Source organism: Galleria mellonella, unplaced genomic scaffold (assembly GCF_026898425.1).
Source record: "Galleria mellonella isolate WM207_F2 unplaced genomic scaffold, CSIRO_AGI_GalMel_v1 utg146, whole genome shotgun sequence".
Classification (NCBI taxonomy): Eukaryota; Metazoa; Arthropoda; class Insecta; order Lepidoptera; family Pyralidae; genus Galleria; species Galleria mellonella.
In genome coordinates, this window is record NW_026441999.1 from 3,543,329 (window position 1) to 3,561,052 (window position 17,724).

The 17,724-nt window shown below is 32.0% G+C and overlaps 1 protein-coding gene across 50 annotated transcripts in view; it reads right to left on the reverse strand.

Annotated features, from left to right (window-relative positions):
* The window catches only part of LOC113523215 (ryanodine receptor), a 148,080-nt gene that overhangs the window by 76,870 nt on the left and 53,486 nt on the right, over nucleotides 1–17,724 (reverse strand). For 39 of the 50 annotated variants that reach the window (XM_031908307.2, XM_026909095.3, XM_031908290.2 and 36 more), the window contains 22 exons: nucleotides 17,109–17,291; nucleotides 16,038–16,209; nucleotides 15,447–15,616; nucleotides 14,198–14,322; nucleotides 13,498–13,701; nucleotides 12,945–13,114; nucleotides 12,544–12,734; nucleotides 12,216–12,356; nucleotides 11,751–11,914; nucleotides 11,225–11,366; nucleotides 10,503–10,713; nucleotides 10,100–10,177; nucleotides 9,878–10,008; nucleotides 9,407–9,497; nucleotides 9,000–9,149; nucleotides 7,850–8,003; nucleotides 7,433–7,560; nucleotides 6,949–7,029; nucleotides 3,663–3,762; nucleotides 1,824–1,941; nucleotides 1,331–1,411; nucleotides 645–757 (listed from right to left, as the gene is read on the reverse strand). In XM_031908307.2, coding sequence (XP_031764167.1) covers nucleotides 645–757; nucleotides 1,331–1,411; nucleotides 1,824–1,941; nucleotides 3,663–3,762; nucleotides 6,949–7,029; nucleotides 7,433–7,560; nucleotides 7,850–8,003; nucleotides 9,000–9,149; nucleotides 9,407–9,497; nucleotides 9,878–10,008; nucleotides 10,100–10,177; nucleotides 10,503–10,713; nucleotides 11,225–11,366; nucleotides 11,751–11,914; nucleotides 12,216–12,356; nucleotides 12,544–12,734; nucleotides 12,945–13,114; nucleotides 13,498–13,701; nucleotides 14,198–14,322; nucleotides 15,447–15,616; nucleotides 16,038–16,209; nucleotides 17,109–17,291 — 3,098 coding nt within the window. Of the gene's footprint in view, nucleotides 1–644; nucleotides 758–1,330; nucleotides 1,412–1,823; nucleotides 1,942–3,662; nucleotides 3,763–6,274; nucleotides 6,375–6,948; nucleotides 7,030–7,432; nucleotides 7,561–7,849; nucleotides 8,004–8,999; nucleotides 9,150–9,406; nucleotides 9,498–9,877; nucleotides 10,009–10,099; nucleotides 10,178–10,502; nucleotides 10,714–11,224; nucleotides 11,367–11,750; nucleotides 11,915–12,215; nucleotides 12,357–12,543; nucleotides 12,735–12,944; nucleotides 13,115–13,497; nucleotides 13,702–14,197; nucleotides 14,323–15,446; nucleotides 15,617–16,037; nucleotides 16,210–17,108; nucleotides 17,292–17,724 lie in introns of all 50 variants that reach the window. The other 11 variants (XM_052891804.1, XM_052891802.1, XM_052891798.1 and 8 more) reach the window with 1 other exon arrangement.

The window sequence follows — 17,724 nt, forward strand, 5'->3', positions numbered from 1 at the left end:
GACAGCATAGTTCGTGAATAAGCGATCGATCGAAAAGAGTTGATCGCATTCATGGACCATGTTGGCCCATGAACAGTTGGTTGCATTATATCGGCTCATCAGTGTTTTTCACACTACGTTTCCTGGTTATAGGATGAAGAAAAAATATCATGGAAAGCTTTATTATAATCAATTTATTATGAAAATGCAATTTTGATTGGCAAACAATCTAAAGGCATGTAACAAATGGAAAATATAGAATAGTACTATGGATATTACAGGAACACTATGAACTTCTAATGCTAAGTATGTTCCTGGTAACTTTGGCCACTTGCTTTTTGACGAATTGGATTGTAATATAAGAAAATAGCCACTGGTCGTGTGTTCCCGGCATTAAATAGATAGAATAGGCTGCCTCTTTCTATCCTGTGGGTGTTGTAAGAACCGACTAAGGAAGGACGAGGGATAGGCAACAGCGTCTTTCTTAAAACATCTCTTAAGCCTGACTGCGGTTGCCAATCCACCTGTCAAGCGTGACAACTACTGGCAACACTCTTCTTATGAGGAAGGCTTATATTCAGCAATGGCCAGTTAACGGCTGATGAAAGATTATGAAGATGAACCGCTTATGAAGATGATTATAATGATAAGAAAATAGGACTGACCTGAGCCAGCTGGTATTCTAGTAACGTCAATTCTGGTGTCAGCCATTTCATCTGTATTCTCGAATATGGGCTGGTCCTTGGTATACCAATGGGTAACATCTCTCTTCATGTTTCTATTCAGAAATATTTCTTTTTTACAAGTGAATAATACATTAAATAGATATATTTGACAAATGTATCCTTGAGTACTAATCTATGCTCATGGCTGTTACTGTATATATCTATGTTTATTAATTTTATATCATTATACTTACATAAAAATCAGTATTTGTTTATTTCATAATATTCCTAAATTTGTTCTTATATTTCTTTAAAATAAGTTCGAGTATGACTCGAACTTCACAATAACAGTTCAACGATTTGTTATTGTGGAATTCCAGTCATACTCGAACTGCACAATACATAGTGTAATTACACAGTGTAATTAATAAATAAAATTTAAATATATAAATAGCTTACCATAATACGCTCTAATACTAATAAGTTAATCGGAAGCATTTGTGGCTGTGGTGGTGTACATAAATTAAAACTCATTTAGTTGAGCATACTAAAATTCGAATGGGTCAAAAATTTATATACTAAGTTTTTTGGTATCGGTTAAATAAAATTCATCAATCATTACGGTTTATAAATCAATATTTAATAGTATATGGATAAGTTTATTTATATTACATAATAATACTTACACACAGAAAGGCTCATAACCCTCTTGAAGACCACATGTAGTGAAATATTTCAGTGTATTCACATCTTGACCATAAGTGAGCCTGAAAATAACAGTAGACATATTATTTTCTGTGTATCATTCTTTGAGGGGAACAATAAAGAATTATTCTTTTGTTGTTCCCCTTGTATTGTTCATTCATTCATTCATGCGTTTGCTTTTCACGAATTACTCAAGCTGTGCACATAATGTGATTGGATTATAACCTAGCCGAATCACAAATGTAACAATTATTAAAGTTTTTTAAGGTTGTGATCTGTTTTATGTGCCAATAAAATAAAATAAAATTCGTTCATATTTATAGTTTTTGAAATGTTTTACCAGAGAATAATTACTGTTTAATTTGAAAAAAAAAAATAGTGGGAGGTGATTCTGTCTGCGATCAAACTGTACCTCATCTGCGACTCTTTATTAATTAAAGTAAAAATTGCCCCATTCTTTGTTGTATGACTTACCTGGCTTTCTGTCCTACGCCAAGAGTGCAAGCCGGTACAAAGTTGTCCCCTTGTACATCAGCGAATGTGGTCTCACCACCCAGAGCATCCATCAGCAATTCACCATTCAACGAAAAACCTGGTATGCGAAAAAAGATTAAACTCTGGCAGGTTATGGCATATGAAAATTAAAAAAAAATTGGAATCATAAAGTGTACATTGGATTAAAAATTTGAACATAATTATATCAATAAAAAATTAATGTATTACTAATTCTAAATGTAAATATCTATTTATTTTTCCATAAAATACATAAAATGAATATTTAAAAAATTTGCAATAAAAATTAATCTACCATTAATTGGGAGGTGGAGTAAATACCTGTGAAATATAAAAATTGTCTTAACGAATTACAATTGTAATGAAATAAATAATAAATAATTAATATTTCTCTGAAAGCATACAAGCTAATGAGTATATTATAACATACACTTTAGTATTGAATTAGTATGTTAGTAACAAACATAAGCAAGAAGCGATACTTTTAGTTGAAACGGGTATTGAAAATACAGTGTTTTAGTTCTGTACTTTAATGACGTCATGTATATGTATCTATTATATAACTAACTAAAAACTGCAACATATTACTCATATGTAATCGTATATATTTTTTATAGTTCTGTGATTTTTCTACCTTTCTTTACCTACTCATGCTATGCTAGTATAATTTTATAACTATTTATTTAATCAAGTGATATAACAAAACTATTTCAATCGCGTGTTAACTTATATAAAAAATTGATGAAGATTATGATCGATGATTACATAAATCATTAAATTCAGGAATCCTGATCAATTTTTAAAAGATTACCGCATTATTTAATAATATCTCTCTATAATTGATATATGTAATTATACAAAGTCCATAAACGAATTAAAATTAAAAAGTAAATTAAAAATCAAATCATATAATAAGAACAAATTGTTTCAGGATACCTGATTGTACGAATAATCAATTAAACAGGGCAACTGGCAAAATAACTTTTTGTAGATGCCATATAAATGAAAAAAAATTAAACACAATTTAAAATAGAATAAAAAAAAAAAGAATGTTTTGGCGCGAATACAAACTCATTCAATAATAATGCGACTGAAACAGTTTATATTAAATGTGAAACCCCATAATGTCTAAATTAGGTCCAAAATACGTATGTGAATTTAGTGCAAAACTTCGGAAATCAAGCAAAGCGATGCGGTGGCTGTATTAGATTCAAAAGCAAAGATGTTCGTAATGAATTTGCTAGTCTTTAATTTTTGATATGCTTTTAGCGGTATGGCAGGAACATTTCCGTACAAGAATAAATCGAAACCTAATGGATATATTATATACAGTTATATATAAATTATAAAATTACACAATAATTTACATACTGGGCAAGTCTTAGAGTACGCTTGCCTTAAAACTTCCTTTTCACTAAGAGTAAATTTCAGTTAATACCGCATTATTTAAAACAATAAAATTTTAAGTATCTAAGTAAGTATACATATATAATTTTAATTATAAATTAAATAGTATAAAAATAGTAATATAAAAGTAATAAATAAAAGTTACATAATTAGTAATATAAACTTTTAGTTACACTTTTTCTAGTTATTTCTCGTCAAATATTACGTATAAATTTTTAGAATTTTATATTTCATAAAAAAAGAGGACAACAAAAAAATATAAAATTACAATTTCAATACATATTTTATACAAGTTTTGAAAAAAAAAAATTGTATTAGTATTCTTTTAGATAATGTTCCTGCCAAATTTCTATTACCAGCACAAGCTTCAATCAGTAATCGATTGATATTTACTTATCGTCTTATCGATCAGATCAAGGAATACTCCGACAACGTCACCGACCGCCCATTGCTTGCCGAATGACTCTGTGCTACCGCTGAACACTTTTTCCTCCTTGAAAAGTCGGTAAAAGTCGTTTCAAGATATAACTTTTTTTATGCAACTAAATATGGCAAACAAGCTGACAGCCCATCTGATGGAAAGTGGTAACCGTTGCCTATATGCATTAATAGTACCATGGACAGTATAGAATACTGTGATACAGACAATATCCCCTCACGTGTTGCCATTTGCGACGACTAAGGTGTTACTAAGGTGTCTTATTGCTTTACAAAGGTTTTACATTGGTTTTCTTAATATAATTAAGGACAAAACAACTCTTCTACAAATTAATTATTTCAATTATACATACTAACCTATCCGGTTTTACTTTTAAAGCATTATAAATTATAATAATACCTCGTTGATTGTAACAAGTATTAAAATGAAAATATTAACTCGATTTGCATTTTGTTGGGCATATCTCTAAACTAAATCTCTTATTTCTGAGATTGATAATCAACAATATTAACTGGAAAATTAATAAGAAAATTAAATGTTTACACCAATTTTGTAACAGTAATTTCGTGAAGCTATGACATATATCAGAGATATAGTGTCACAAAATCGACCCTATGGTTAAAATAAACAGTGACTAACAAACATAATTCTGTCTAAGTGATTGAATATTGTTTAGGCATTGTAATTAATGTAATTAATATAATACATTTGTAAGTTTGTTTAAATATTTATAATAATAAAATTTCTTATTTTTAACGCTATTAATTTTTAAAAACAAAGTGTTTCTTTTTTCGTTTCGTTTTAGACGAAAACAAATTATACACGTGCTTTTGCAGTAAAACGTGTATAAATTTATTTGAACACCTATTTATCACAGGTTTAACTTTTTTTTTGTAAGGCTATTGAAGACACGTATTTAATACGAATAAAGAAGTGATTAACTAAGTTCATGACAATTTTGTTATTTAAGCGTTACATACTATTTTATAAAATATTTTGAAAGTACACACTAAAGGTTAATTAAGACATTATTAATATTAACAATAATTGAAATAATAAATTTATAGAATGAAAAGAAGAAATAAGTTTTATCCTTAATTTAAAGTGTCACTAAGTACCAATAGTTGCTAGTAACGACTTTTGTAATGTTCAACTTTTTATATCATAGAAAATAGATGTAATTACTAATAAACTACACAAATACTAATGGCAATGTGAATACTGACTATGTATTTGGTGTTTAACAATATAACTATTTTTAATATAATAGTAATAAAAATATATAAAAGTACTTTGTTAGGTTTACATTGTTTATATTAATTTAATATACAGAGTGTAAGGGACAGGTTGGTAAAATTAAAACAATGAATTCACACGATTATTTTGAACTGAAAACCAGTAAAAATTCTTTCCGGAAAATTTTAAATATTTTCTCTATATATTTTTTTTTCATTTAAAATCCTGTAATCTATGAAATTATGTTATAATATACAGAAACAATAATATTTTATAGTGAAATTCGTATTAAAATCCTACCGCGACAAGCGGAATCAGCTGTGTAAGGTCAACAACACAAGCGTACGAAAACTACTAACGAAGAAGCTCCATTGACCACGCGCTGTAGATATCACGCGTCGTGTGTATCGTAAAATTTCAAATACATTGCGCGACGTCAAAACTAAGAATTGTTAATTATATAGTTGTGGTGCATTTTTAATGGGAAAATAATCTGCCATCTGATTCAGGCCATTAATCTGTATCTGCTGTTTTCGTTTTGCTCAACCTGTGCCTTCCACCCTGTATATAATCTTGAGTACGAGTACGTAGTGACGTTACACATAAATCAGTACTCACATATACATTTGTCAAATACAGATACTATCTATTCATATATAGTGATTGGAACAGTTATACACAAAGTAGATACACGTATATCAAGTGGGTATTACAAAATAGGACAGGATGCGTTATGTATTACATTTTTATTACAAATTGGGTAGTATGTTACCACGTGTAAACCACAAATACTAAAGTACACATATGGACCGGGTTGTTGTCTCACTGATGTAATTTCCTGATTAGGATTATGTAAAATAAGATGAAAGTAAAAAAAAAAATATTATAAAATAAACCTAAACTGAGACGTAAACAACTGCAAATAAAGTATACTCATTCATTGAATCATTATTATTTATCCCAGGAAACCATCTAAAATAAGGGAACCCATAAAGATAAATCAATCGAGCTCAAACACATGAGTCATGTGTTATTAAGAACTTCCGTCTTCCTCATAGGATCAATTTAATGATCCATGGTACCATAACATTGTAATGTCACCAAACTTAAAAAAATATATAAAAATGTTTAACAAATTTCGGTTCAATCTCGTACGTCAGCAAGTAGTTAAACAATATCTATTATTTATTAATATTTATAGGTATCTATAGTTTTTGCAAAGTGGTACCTTTCATTTATACATTTAGTATTAATGCTACAGTATATATTTTTTTTTATAAGAAATTACATCAGGTGACCATCCCAGTGGTCCTTGGTTGTGGTAACTCACTAATTGTCATGTCGCAAACATCTAGGAAGCATCCCACTATGTCGCCCACTTTGAATTGTTGTCCAAAATTGTCGCTCGATCCACCGTGCACTTTTAGGCACTGTATTGATATTAAAATTAATTTTATATAGTCAATATTTTTCTTTATATTATTAAAATTTTACATAAATATAATTATTTTATTATATAATATATAATGTAAATATTTTTAGGATAATTTTGTAATTAAGCCTGACGACTTGTCAATAAAAGAGCCCAACCCCGCAGGTACTATTCTTGATCTGTGGTCCCAATTCTACTGATTGAAAAAATTGATTGATACCATTTTAATGTCAGTAGAGTAGTTGTATATACCGAATGTGTAACATAATATATCAAATGTGTAAAATGATGTTATTATCTATAAGATAGTTTTACACATTTGATATGTGTAAATATAATTATTAAAATGACAGCAGAATTGGGTCTTCGACAGAAATAACCGTGATAATAGTCGTTTACGTAACTGAACAACTTCACTGATATTTTAAAGTTGCTCATAGTTCTTCATGTTTTTTTATGTATAAGAGACTATATTAATACAGTATGTTTACCAATTGCAAACAAGTTACTAAGAGTTTTGTTACAAGTAATGTATTTATTTTTAAAATTTATTCTAACGAAGCAATACTTACATTGTAACCGTCGAATGCCCAGGAATTCTCGTCTTGCCCCAGCATCATACCAGGCGGCATATCAGCATGTGCCCAACCCACCTAGAAAATAATAATAAAGTCGGATTTTTCTAACAAAAAACCTGTATGCTCTAACAATTTTGTTGTTGCGATAATGTTGAATTCTGTCATGAGTAAGTTGTAGGAATTAACATTAAATTTTGTAATATTAGGTATAACATTCATTTTGAGGTTTTGAGCTATTATTAACGGAAATCACTGATTTATAATTCTATTTAAGTGGAATGGGTTACTTAAAAATAAAAATAATAATTTTGATGGGAGCGATCTGTAACAGCAATAGCCAATATAGTGACGAATGGTTAATATTCTGAACTTCTTCAAAATAAAGAGGTGTAAAGAAAAATAATCCAACAGATTATCTTCAGAAAATAATATATCTATTACAATAAATTGAAGTCTTGTGTAACATCTTTACACTTACTCTCATAGGTCCAGCAGTTAAAATCTCAAACTCGAAGTACCATTTTCCAGAGCTGACCGCATAATTTTTCTCAGCTCTGTAAGTTCTAAAATCGGCTTGCTTTTGTTTCGAGGCTTCTGCCAGCAAAGCTGTAAAAAGAATTCGAGATTGAAAGTTACTTTCATTTAATATGATATATAAGTATGAAGATTCATAGATTTAATAATTCTTATAATTCGCAAATAAAAGTAAAATACCACTTTACATATTAGATATCGTCATCTAGTCGAACTAAGTAATGTTAATTCTATAGTAATAAACAACTTAATAACTTTTATATACTTGAATAATTTTAAATTGTTGTCAGTTGTTTTGTGCTTCGAAATCAGGGGGATACGTTAAACTTTAATTAGGTTGTTACAAGATATCGCCACCTACCTTCATGCTGCTCCCCTGTAGGTGGGTCTAGATTGTAACCATATACGAGGAGAGTTCGTACGGTCTCTGAAGCGGTATCGCGATTGGCTTTCTTGATTGCTTCGTCTACTTTGGCATATGGGACTAAGTGAGGTGAGCGGTGCATATCGGGATCCTAAAATTATATTAAATTTATAACAATAAGGAGAACATTCAGGGAAATTATTTTATCTGAATACTATTAGAATTATTGTTATATTCACAGATCAGTAAAAAAAGTTATATCAATTTCAGCAATGTAAATGTAAAAACGCTGGTGTTGTGGACGTCTATAGGCTACGATAACCGTTTACCGTTACTGTATCGTGTCTCATAAAGTATATTGTATGCTCGTTTAATATTGTAATATTTTTTTTTATTTACAATACGTATATAATTATTATTTATGTGTCAAAATTCCGTCAATAATTTTGAAGTTGTATTACAATATTAAAACTATAGATAAGTCTTTTGGTTCACACTATTATATAATACCAACTGAACAAATATAAAAATCAGATAAAACAAAAGAAAATAGAAAACATAGTACCAAGAAACAAAATAAAAATAACTGTAGTAGCCATGAAACCATCTTCTTTCTTGTAGTTGAATTATTTCTGCAGACACAACTTGCTGTGACCCTCACACCTAATAATACCAATTTGATACTAAGTGTGAGAGTCACAGCAGTTGGATCTGCTATTGTGATAGTTCGAGGAAGAATTCTAAAAATATAAAGGAATGTTACACAAATAATGCACAAATTAATAAAATGAGATATATTGCAATAAGATCTTTCTGCTTACTACACAAAATAATATTAATAATTATAAATACATAGCAGAACTAATATATACATAAATACTAATATAGTTAGCTCTATTTATGTAATGCAAAAAATATATAAACTGAAATTATGATATTGTATATTATAAGAACTAGAGTGGTTAAAAAAACAAGAAAGAAAAATACAATACATGAATTTTTGATAAATAAGAAAATATATAGGTTTTGGAGATATTTTAGGCATAATAATAATTATACCGACAGGATATGACGTGCATATAGATAACAACTTGTTTTACGATAATCAAATTGTAAAATAATTTAACTATTGTTCTTATATGCCTACCTCATTAAGACCGTAAGTCCATCCTTGTTGTATACGCTCTCGAGCCCAAAGATTGTGTGTGTTCTCAGCGAGCTGATCGACAAGCTCATCCATTTTTGGTGTTAGGGTGACAGCACTCAGATCTAATGGTGCTGGTTTATAACCGTTGGACTGAAAAATTAGAAGAAGAATCAAATATGACAACATGGATCTCAAGACAGGATATCATCAATTACCAATTATGTAATAATATTATGAAAATATTTACATTACTTATAATTTATGTTATTATTTATAGTTTATTATATCCATGCGACATTTAAAAGTAAATAATATTAGTTAAAATTATATTAACATGTATATTATAGAGTGTTAAAATGATAGCCAAATATAAATCGATGATATTTTTTGTAATCATTATTGCTAACCTGCATAAATGGTTCGTTTGGAAGGCGCACGTTACGGATACGTGCTGGTGGCTTGTCTAAACTGATGTAGTACCCAAGTGCAAGAATGGTTCTGGAAATAAATGTTTTGTATAGTTATTTATAGACATATATAGGTACGTGTAGATGTACGTAGGTGTCATAACTATAAAAGAGTAACCTGATACAAAATCTATTACTACAGTATTTTATTAGTAGAACATATTAACATGCAATTGCCAAGTAATTATAATTATTATAGAAATAAAGATATCTAATATTGATACGGTAACCATAAATGTTAATAGGTAATTATTTAGATAACAATTTATAACATTACGAATAAATGCTGTCATAGAAACTAATGACTTGGTTTTACATGAGATCTCACAACTTTTTGTAGTGGAAGAATGATATTGCGAGACTTGCCATTTTTTACATTTTATGTTTTTGATAAGATATTTAATTACATACTTGAGAGTTTGAACAGCCAGTTGGATATCGTATCTCTTTTCCGCTGGCGGTAGACGATCGAACGGTACAAGACATGGATGTATCTTGTGAAGGTCTTCGCGTTGATCACCGTACATCCAACCAGCTTCGATCTAATAAATGAAGTCCATATAATGAGTACTAATTACTATATTTAGTTGGTTTTTGATTAATATAGAATATATAATAGTTATAATAGCTCACCTTGTTCATTGCCCACATTTCATGGATATTTTCGGCTAATTTATCCCTGATTTGTTCAACGTAGGTGGGTAATGTTATCTGAAATTATCAAGATTTTTATACATGTATTTTTTAAAAAGGCTCTTTCTTTTAAAATTTAAAATAATATTTCAATTATTGTTATTATCATAATTTCAGCCATTAAATATACTGTTGGACATTGAACTTCTACAGTCTCCCTGTAATGAACTACTTTATATCATTATTATATATAGCTTATAGTTTTTAGATAAAATTTCTCTTTAGAATCGATTTACTAAAAAGTGGAAAATATTTGTTAATTTTCTATATAAAACAATGTAATTTTAATATATTGGTAACAGTATTATAGTTGTAGTTCATGTTATAATAAAAAAATCCTTACAGATAGAGTATCCACTGGCGTAGGTACAAACGCGGTATCATCTTGTACTAGCGGTGGGCCAGCCAACGCTCGCTTGGCCAAATTACCAAAATAGAAGCATGGCTCCAAATTAAGGATTTGCTGCGGAAGAAGACTCTCCACTAGTGGGGAGTAACCTTCAGGTGCTGCGTATCTGAGACGACCATGTTCACCGCCCAGGAGAAAGCGGCAACTAGTGTGGGAAAGAAAATGATTAATTTCTTCGTAAAATGTATTATGGTACTGTTTATATCTATAGGCGATGGTTACTACTTTTTATCGTTTTTTTTTATCAATTTTTGTTCCATTATAAAAAAAATTACTTAAAATTTTGTTCTACAAAAAATAGTGTTACCCCACACTATTTTACGAGAGTAAACCTTTTGTTTTATAATCTTTAGAATGGCAAACAAGCTGACGACCCACCTGATGAGAAGTGGTAACCGTCGCCTATAGACATGAGCAGTATCATGGACATAACAGAGTATTCACCCATTATACCCCCCATGCGTAATTTAATAAGAATCAACAAAATCGGTTTAAAGTTAACGAAAATATCACGCGATATACATATAAGAGTATAATAGAATTTACAACCTCATTATTTTCGAAGGCGCTTAAAAATATATAATCAATCATTTAGTACATTGTTTTTTTTTTTAAGTTGGAAATATTTTATTTATAAAACATAGTACTTTACTTACCTAAGTTTACTAGAACAACTGATGACTGGGAAGAACATTCCCTCCAAATTGAAATTTGTGAATGAGCCGGTGACTCTTACACCGTTGAACATAAAGTTGATAATTGGCACAGTCAAATCTAAGGCGCAGCCGATGACGTCACCTGAAGAAAATTTTAGTTTAGGGATTTAATACAATAGAAAGAATCTTACCACAAAAAAAGTTAAATATACGGTAGATCTTGAACTAGAAAAATTTAGTCAAATAAAGGATTGAAAAACAGAATAAGGGAAAATACACTTCAGTGTTTGTGGAAGGAAATTCTTTATATAATTTGGAATGACCAACATGCTAATAGCCCATTCGATGCAAATTGACAACTGTTGTCTATGAACATTAAAATCACCATGGATATTACAAAATACACTGTGACGCATATCCTATTCTTCAAGCGCTACTATTACCAAGTACGAGTATGAGTACCAAGGTGTTAAAGCTCCGTGCCCTGTAATTTCAATGTTATAACCTGCCTATTTGGTTATGTTACCTTTCCGTATATAGGGCTCCTCTTCGTGCAGCGCACCAGCAGCTCGTACGGGCGTGCGGCGGCCGCCGGCCCACAGGAAGGCGCCGTCGAAACCGAACGAGTACAGGTCGTCGCCGACACCATTACCGCCCCACTTCTCACCGCCACCCGGATATGGTACGTACCTAGGGGATCACCGGAATTAATTTTTAAAAATAAAAAAAAAGAACGGTAGTGAGAGGTATTTGTTATACAACTTGAAATAACAAATTAATTGATTGAGAATGGAAATCGTCACCTATCGACATGAATAGCACCACATACATCGCCATTTCTAAGATCTAAGGTGTTATATCTTCGTAACCTGTAATTTCACTGCTATATCTGAACAGGCATTCTGCCTGAAACACAGCTATGCAAAAAATACAGCTGCTTTACAGCAGAAACACGAGTAGTGCAGAAAAATGGAATTTGGCATGTACTCACCCAGTAGTGTTAGCCCATCCAATTCTGAGATGTGGCATCATATGTGTGGTCTTCTCTATGTGGTCCATGGTCACCTCAAAGTACCATTTCTGATAAACTGCTGATCCTTCCACACGACCCACAAAGATGTTTGGACGAACGCTGTAATAGAAGTAATAAGTATATGTTATTTGTTAAATGAATAATAATGAATTCTCTCAATAAACACAAATATCATATAAAACCCATCGTAGTTAAATGTATGCCAATTTTTGTTAAATCTATCAGTCTTTTTTATTGGACACCATTCATTAAATAAACCTAATAGAATAAAACAATTTATTTTTACCTAGACACATGATCAACAAGTTGAGTTTGCAACAACAAGTTCTTCCCGGGCAGAAGGTAGTCGCAGATATTGTTCTGTGAGGATCTTACGGCGACGCCGTTACCGACGCACAATGAACATAACACGTCCAAAACTTTAGGATCGCGACCGTGTTTCTCGAGTAAAGATATAATAACTTTGATGTGCTCGTCCTGTAAAAGGTAAAAAAGGAAACTTATATTTCTAATCATCTCTTATGATATCACCAGAATGGCAATAAAACATAGCAGTGATTTTAATAAACTCAGCGAGATCACAAATCAAATTTGAATACTATGTTAACCACAATGGCAATAGACGAAATAATTCTGACTGTCTCAGAATAACTATATTTTGTTTCATTGAAATATGAAATCACATACCCTCATCATGTTCAGAGCTTCTGGTGAGTCGATGAGCACGCAATGCAACACATCCAACATGCCTGTACCCTCGCCTGATGCCTGCGAGCCGAGTCTTGAAAATAGCCAGTTCAAGCGATTAGAGTTGGCAAATTGGGCACAGTTCGTATGGTTGCCTTTAATGATGGCAGCTGAAATGTTGATTAAGACATGGTTAAGACTTCTGTAATTTTAATATTCTTAATAAATTCTATGCTTTTATAGATGATAAAAGGAAAAGAATAAAGAAGGAGAGGGGAAAATTTCTGTAGAAACGTAACGCATTGAATTGAATGAAACTCTTATTTAATATCGCATAACTGGTATGTGGTCAAAACCATGAGTTTTTGTTTGTATCCTAACAATAGCGTGACTGATAATTCAATATTATTATTTAAGACATTCGATTTTATATTTCTGATAATGCGCAAGCATGGTGAAAGTTCATGTAACAAAATAAAATCTATGGAAGATTATATGTGTTCTCGCCATGTCGAATTTAGCAGGTAACATTTTACAGAGTGATTTTCCTTACCCAGCAACTGATACAAATATCCTGATATCATATCCCAACTCTGTCCAGATTCGTCTCCAGCCAGGAATCCAGCGAGGAATCCTTGGGATGTGATGACGTTGATTTTGTCAATTGCCTCCAAAATTAGGTTAAGGATGCCTTCTTCTTGGAAAAGATCTTGACGATTGCGAAGCGCTCGAAATTTGTTCTGTTTCTCTTCGTGTTCTGTTGAAGAATAAAATAACAGATGTAAATGATTATATCATTTTCTTTACAGTACTTAAACTATTTTCTGTATTATTACACTAAAATGACAATCATAGGACAAGTTACACATATTTTTTTCTATCCATAAGAATGACAAACGAACATGCATGCTTTTAAAATAAAATAGAATGTGTATTCTATTTATGTGTATTTATTTATGCGTATACATAAATTTAGATAAAATTTTCAGTACTCCTACTTAATTTTTTTGTCACAGAAGTCATACCAAAGTCATAGTCATAGCCATATGGTCTAATTGAGGGTGGCCTTTTATGAAGATCTTGAATTACAGTATAGGTAGTTTATTATTATAATTATATCACCCTAAAAACTGGAACAACATGTAAACGAGCTGCTAGACGGTAGAAATAGTGACAGGAGTACCTATTCCTTATATAAATTCTTCCTTCGATTATAAAGAATTAGTTCTCTATGAGATATTTTTTACACTTACCCATATCCTCATCAGGTTGGGCGAAGTAGTTGATCAGATCTTCAAGGCACATGACCATTTCCCCGAGGTTGACTGAAGCGAAGAACATCGAGTGACGTCTGTTCTCTTGGAGAGTTTCAAGGCCACTGTTGGTAATTATTAAAATTAATACTAATATAGTACACTAATCCCCTTATTCATAAAATTTTTAAACTATTTTAGTTATGGAAATGTTTTATTTTTACTTTTACGCTAAATTCCCAGCTTGAAAGTGACAAGACACTGTAATAGTTAAAATAGATTTGTTGGAGGTTTTAGTTTTTATGAATATTTTTTTTATGAATTAATTTTTAATATTGACCAGAGATTGAAATAGATCTCAAAATCTATTGCAATACCATATTAATTAGAAACAGGAAGAAATTTAATGAACAACATTACTTGTCGAACTTTAAAAATAATTATATTTTGAGGTAGTGAAAAGCTTATGTATTTCACTGAACGGTGAAGGAGAAAGGGATAATTAATAATGGAGACTAGCTTCCATATTGCTAACAATATACCCTGTCAGGTCGACTTCTTCACGGTTCTCTTTAAAAACCATCATGATTAATTCTAGAATAATCCATCACGATGAGTTAACTGACCCACTTTTTTCGTTTTCATCTGTCATCGCTCACTGATGTTTTTTTTTTTTATACAACTTAGAATGGCAAACAAGCTGACGGCCCACCTGATGGAAAGTGGTAACCGTCGCCTATAGACATGAGCAGTACCATGGACATAACAGAGTATACTGTTTCGCCAATGATACTCCCCATGCGTTGCCATTCCTGAGGACTCAGGTGTTATTCCTCTGTACCCAGTAAATTCACGCCATATCCCACCCTTCAAACCGAAACACAGCCATGCAAACACAACTGCTTCACGGTTGAAACACGAGTGGGACAGAGGTACCCAAGCAATCGACTTTTGTACAAAGTCTCCTTCTGGTGGTCTCCTTCCGCCAGCACACACTGTTACCGCAAACGGGGTTACCATTCCATTATACCTTAGCGAAAAATCTTCATTAACGAGATCCTACACATCGTAATCAATCATAAACTAAAAAGATACTGCTAAACTTTAAAAGATACTGAACGATGTGTCATAGATAATAATTTCTTTTAATTACATATATGGATCAATAAAGACATGAAAAAACTTACGTCTAAGCACTTTTTGAGGAAATCATCTAAAACACATAAGTATTAATTTAATCTGTACTTACTTAATAAATTTAGTAAACAACGACGAACATTTTCTAATAACTCTAGCAGTTCTAGATTCCTCTTCTTGAGACCTGGAGAAATCTAGGCCGTCGTCCATTTTGCCTTCCTCGTGTAATATCGCTTGTTTCTCTTCTACTTTACCTACGCCTTTCTTCTTAGTCTCGTACGACTAGAAGAAAAAATACAGTCCTTTGTGAGAATGTTAACGTTTGTGAACGTTAAACGTTAACGCAAAGGTTAAGAAGCAGCCTTGTAAATTCTAAAATAAGTTACAGATGCACTGGGTGACATACAAATTATTTGTATATTTATGGGGATGTTCCATCAGTGAAACAGTACGTTTTCACCAAAGAAACAGTGGACTGAAGAACGCCAAAATGTTGTGCCTGCCATCCTAACACATCATATCTAGCTGTTTAGTTAGTGTAGGAATTTTTATTCTTTATCGTTTACAATTTTTTTTATTCTGAAAATTTCTGTCTTAAGATATTCTACGTGTAGATTCTTAAGACGGTTGACGACCTCGATTTCACCCTGTATAAACGGGAGTCATGATTTCTTTTTGTTCACGATTTCATGTTATAAATTACCTTGTAAGACAGCCACAGGCCTGTTTCAGAATGCTGTACGATGACAGTGGAGTCACCATACTTGATGATCGGAGCACCGATCACTTCTAGATCTTTGTCTTCGAGCACCACTTTCTGATCATCTTTTTCTTGGCGGAGACAGAAGGCACAGGACGCTGTAGTGGCCTCTTCTCTGTTTTAATTTATGTCAAATTAAAATACTTAAAATAAAATACCGTGTCAATATTAAATATCAGCTTCAAACATTTAAATATGAGCAATCAATCCTTGAATGGCTCTTGTGTGAATGGGACCAGTAAAAAACATTTTAAATTCTTAGCTCTCTGTTCCAGATATAATAATTCTACATTGAACTAAAAGGATACTTATGGCAATGGAACATATTATACATTCTACAAGCTGTGTAGTCCCGACATAGAATAGGCCACCCTTTCCTTTCCCGTAGCTATCGTAAAAGGAAACTAAGGGAATTTAAAGGTTGAGAGATGAGTAGCAGCGTTCCTTTTAATATATCATCAAAGTCTCACCGCGGTTACCAATCTGCCTGCCAAGTACTGGCAAACCCCCCCAAGGGGGATGGCTATGTTCAACAGTGGACAGTTAACGGCTGAATCTATCTACATTTTAATTATAAATGTAACAAAGATTTTTGGATGGTTGAGTATTTCTTATTCAATTATGCCCAAATGGCTGAATGGATTTGAAATTTGGTACATAGATATTACATAGATAGTTACTATTAACGTTCATAATTAACGCGGGATAAATAACGAGTGGCGGTCTTCCATCGTGCGTTTTTCTAGGCAATTTCTTTGACGTACAACCACGATTTAGAATCAACTTCCAGCAGCAGTATTTCCGAACCGATATGACAACATAAACTTCAAGAAAAGAGCATATTCCTGTTTAAAAGGCCAGTAGCACACATGTAATGCCGCTGGTGTTGTGGGTGATCATATGCGGCGGTAGCCACTTACCATCAGGTGAGCCACATGCTCGTTTGCCCCCTGTGTTGTAAAAAATAATAATCATGTGATAGTTGCTATTGAATATCATAAAGCATTAACTAACCTGCTAACTAAATATAGTTCGTTCTGGTCATTCACTCCCAAGTATCTGCCGGTAGTGATGTGCCTGATCCTCATGGGATGGTACCAGTTAATGAAGCCACCGGCCCACTTAGTGCGTGCCAACTCCAGACGCCACAGCGACCGCGCCTGCGACATCACTGATCCTCCCTCATAGACCACGATGCTGCGGAATGATCATCAATAATAGCATTTGAAATAACAAAGATCTTCTACATAAAAGGAGAATGAATCTGGCGATAGATACGTAGTCGAGACAGTAACATTTTGTGTTTTGCTCTTTCTCATGTGTGCGGTAATGAAAATAGATCTATCGATACATAATATAATCCTTACGCTCTTATAACAAAGATTATTTAAAACCTTGTCTATCTAAACAGAGTTTAACAAAATTCTGTCTAAGTGTCTGAATATTATTTAGTCAGTGTATTTTTGTTATTTTATGTACCAGAGTTTTTACACTTTAAATGCCTTATATGTTTAATAAGACAGACTTTCTTTTGTTTAGTCAAAAATAGATGTTGAACACACTTTTGTAGTACAACATCTAAACATGTATTGAACACGTGTCTGTCGCAAGTTTAACTTATTTGTGATAA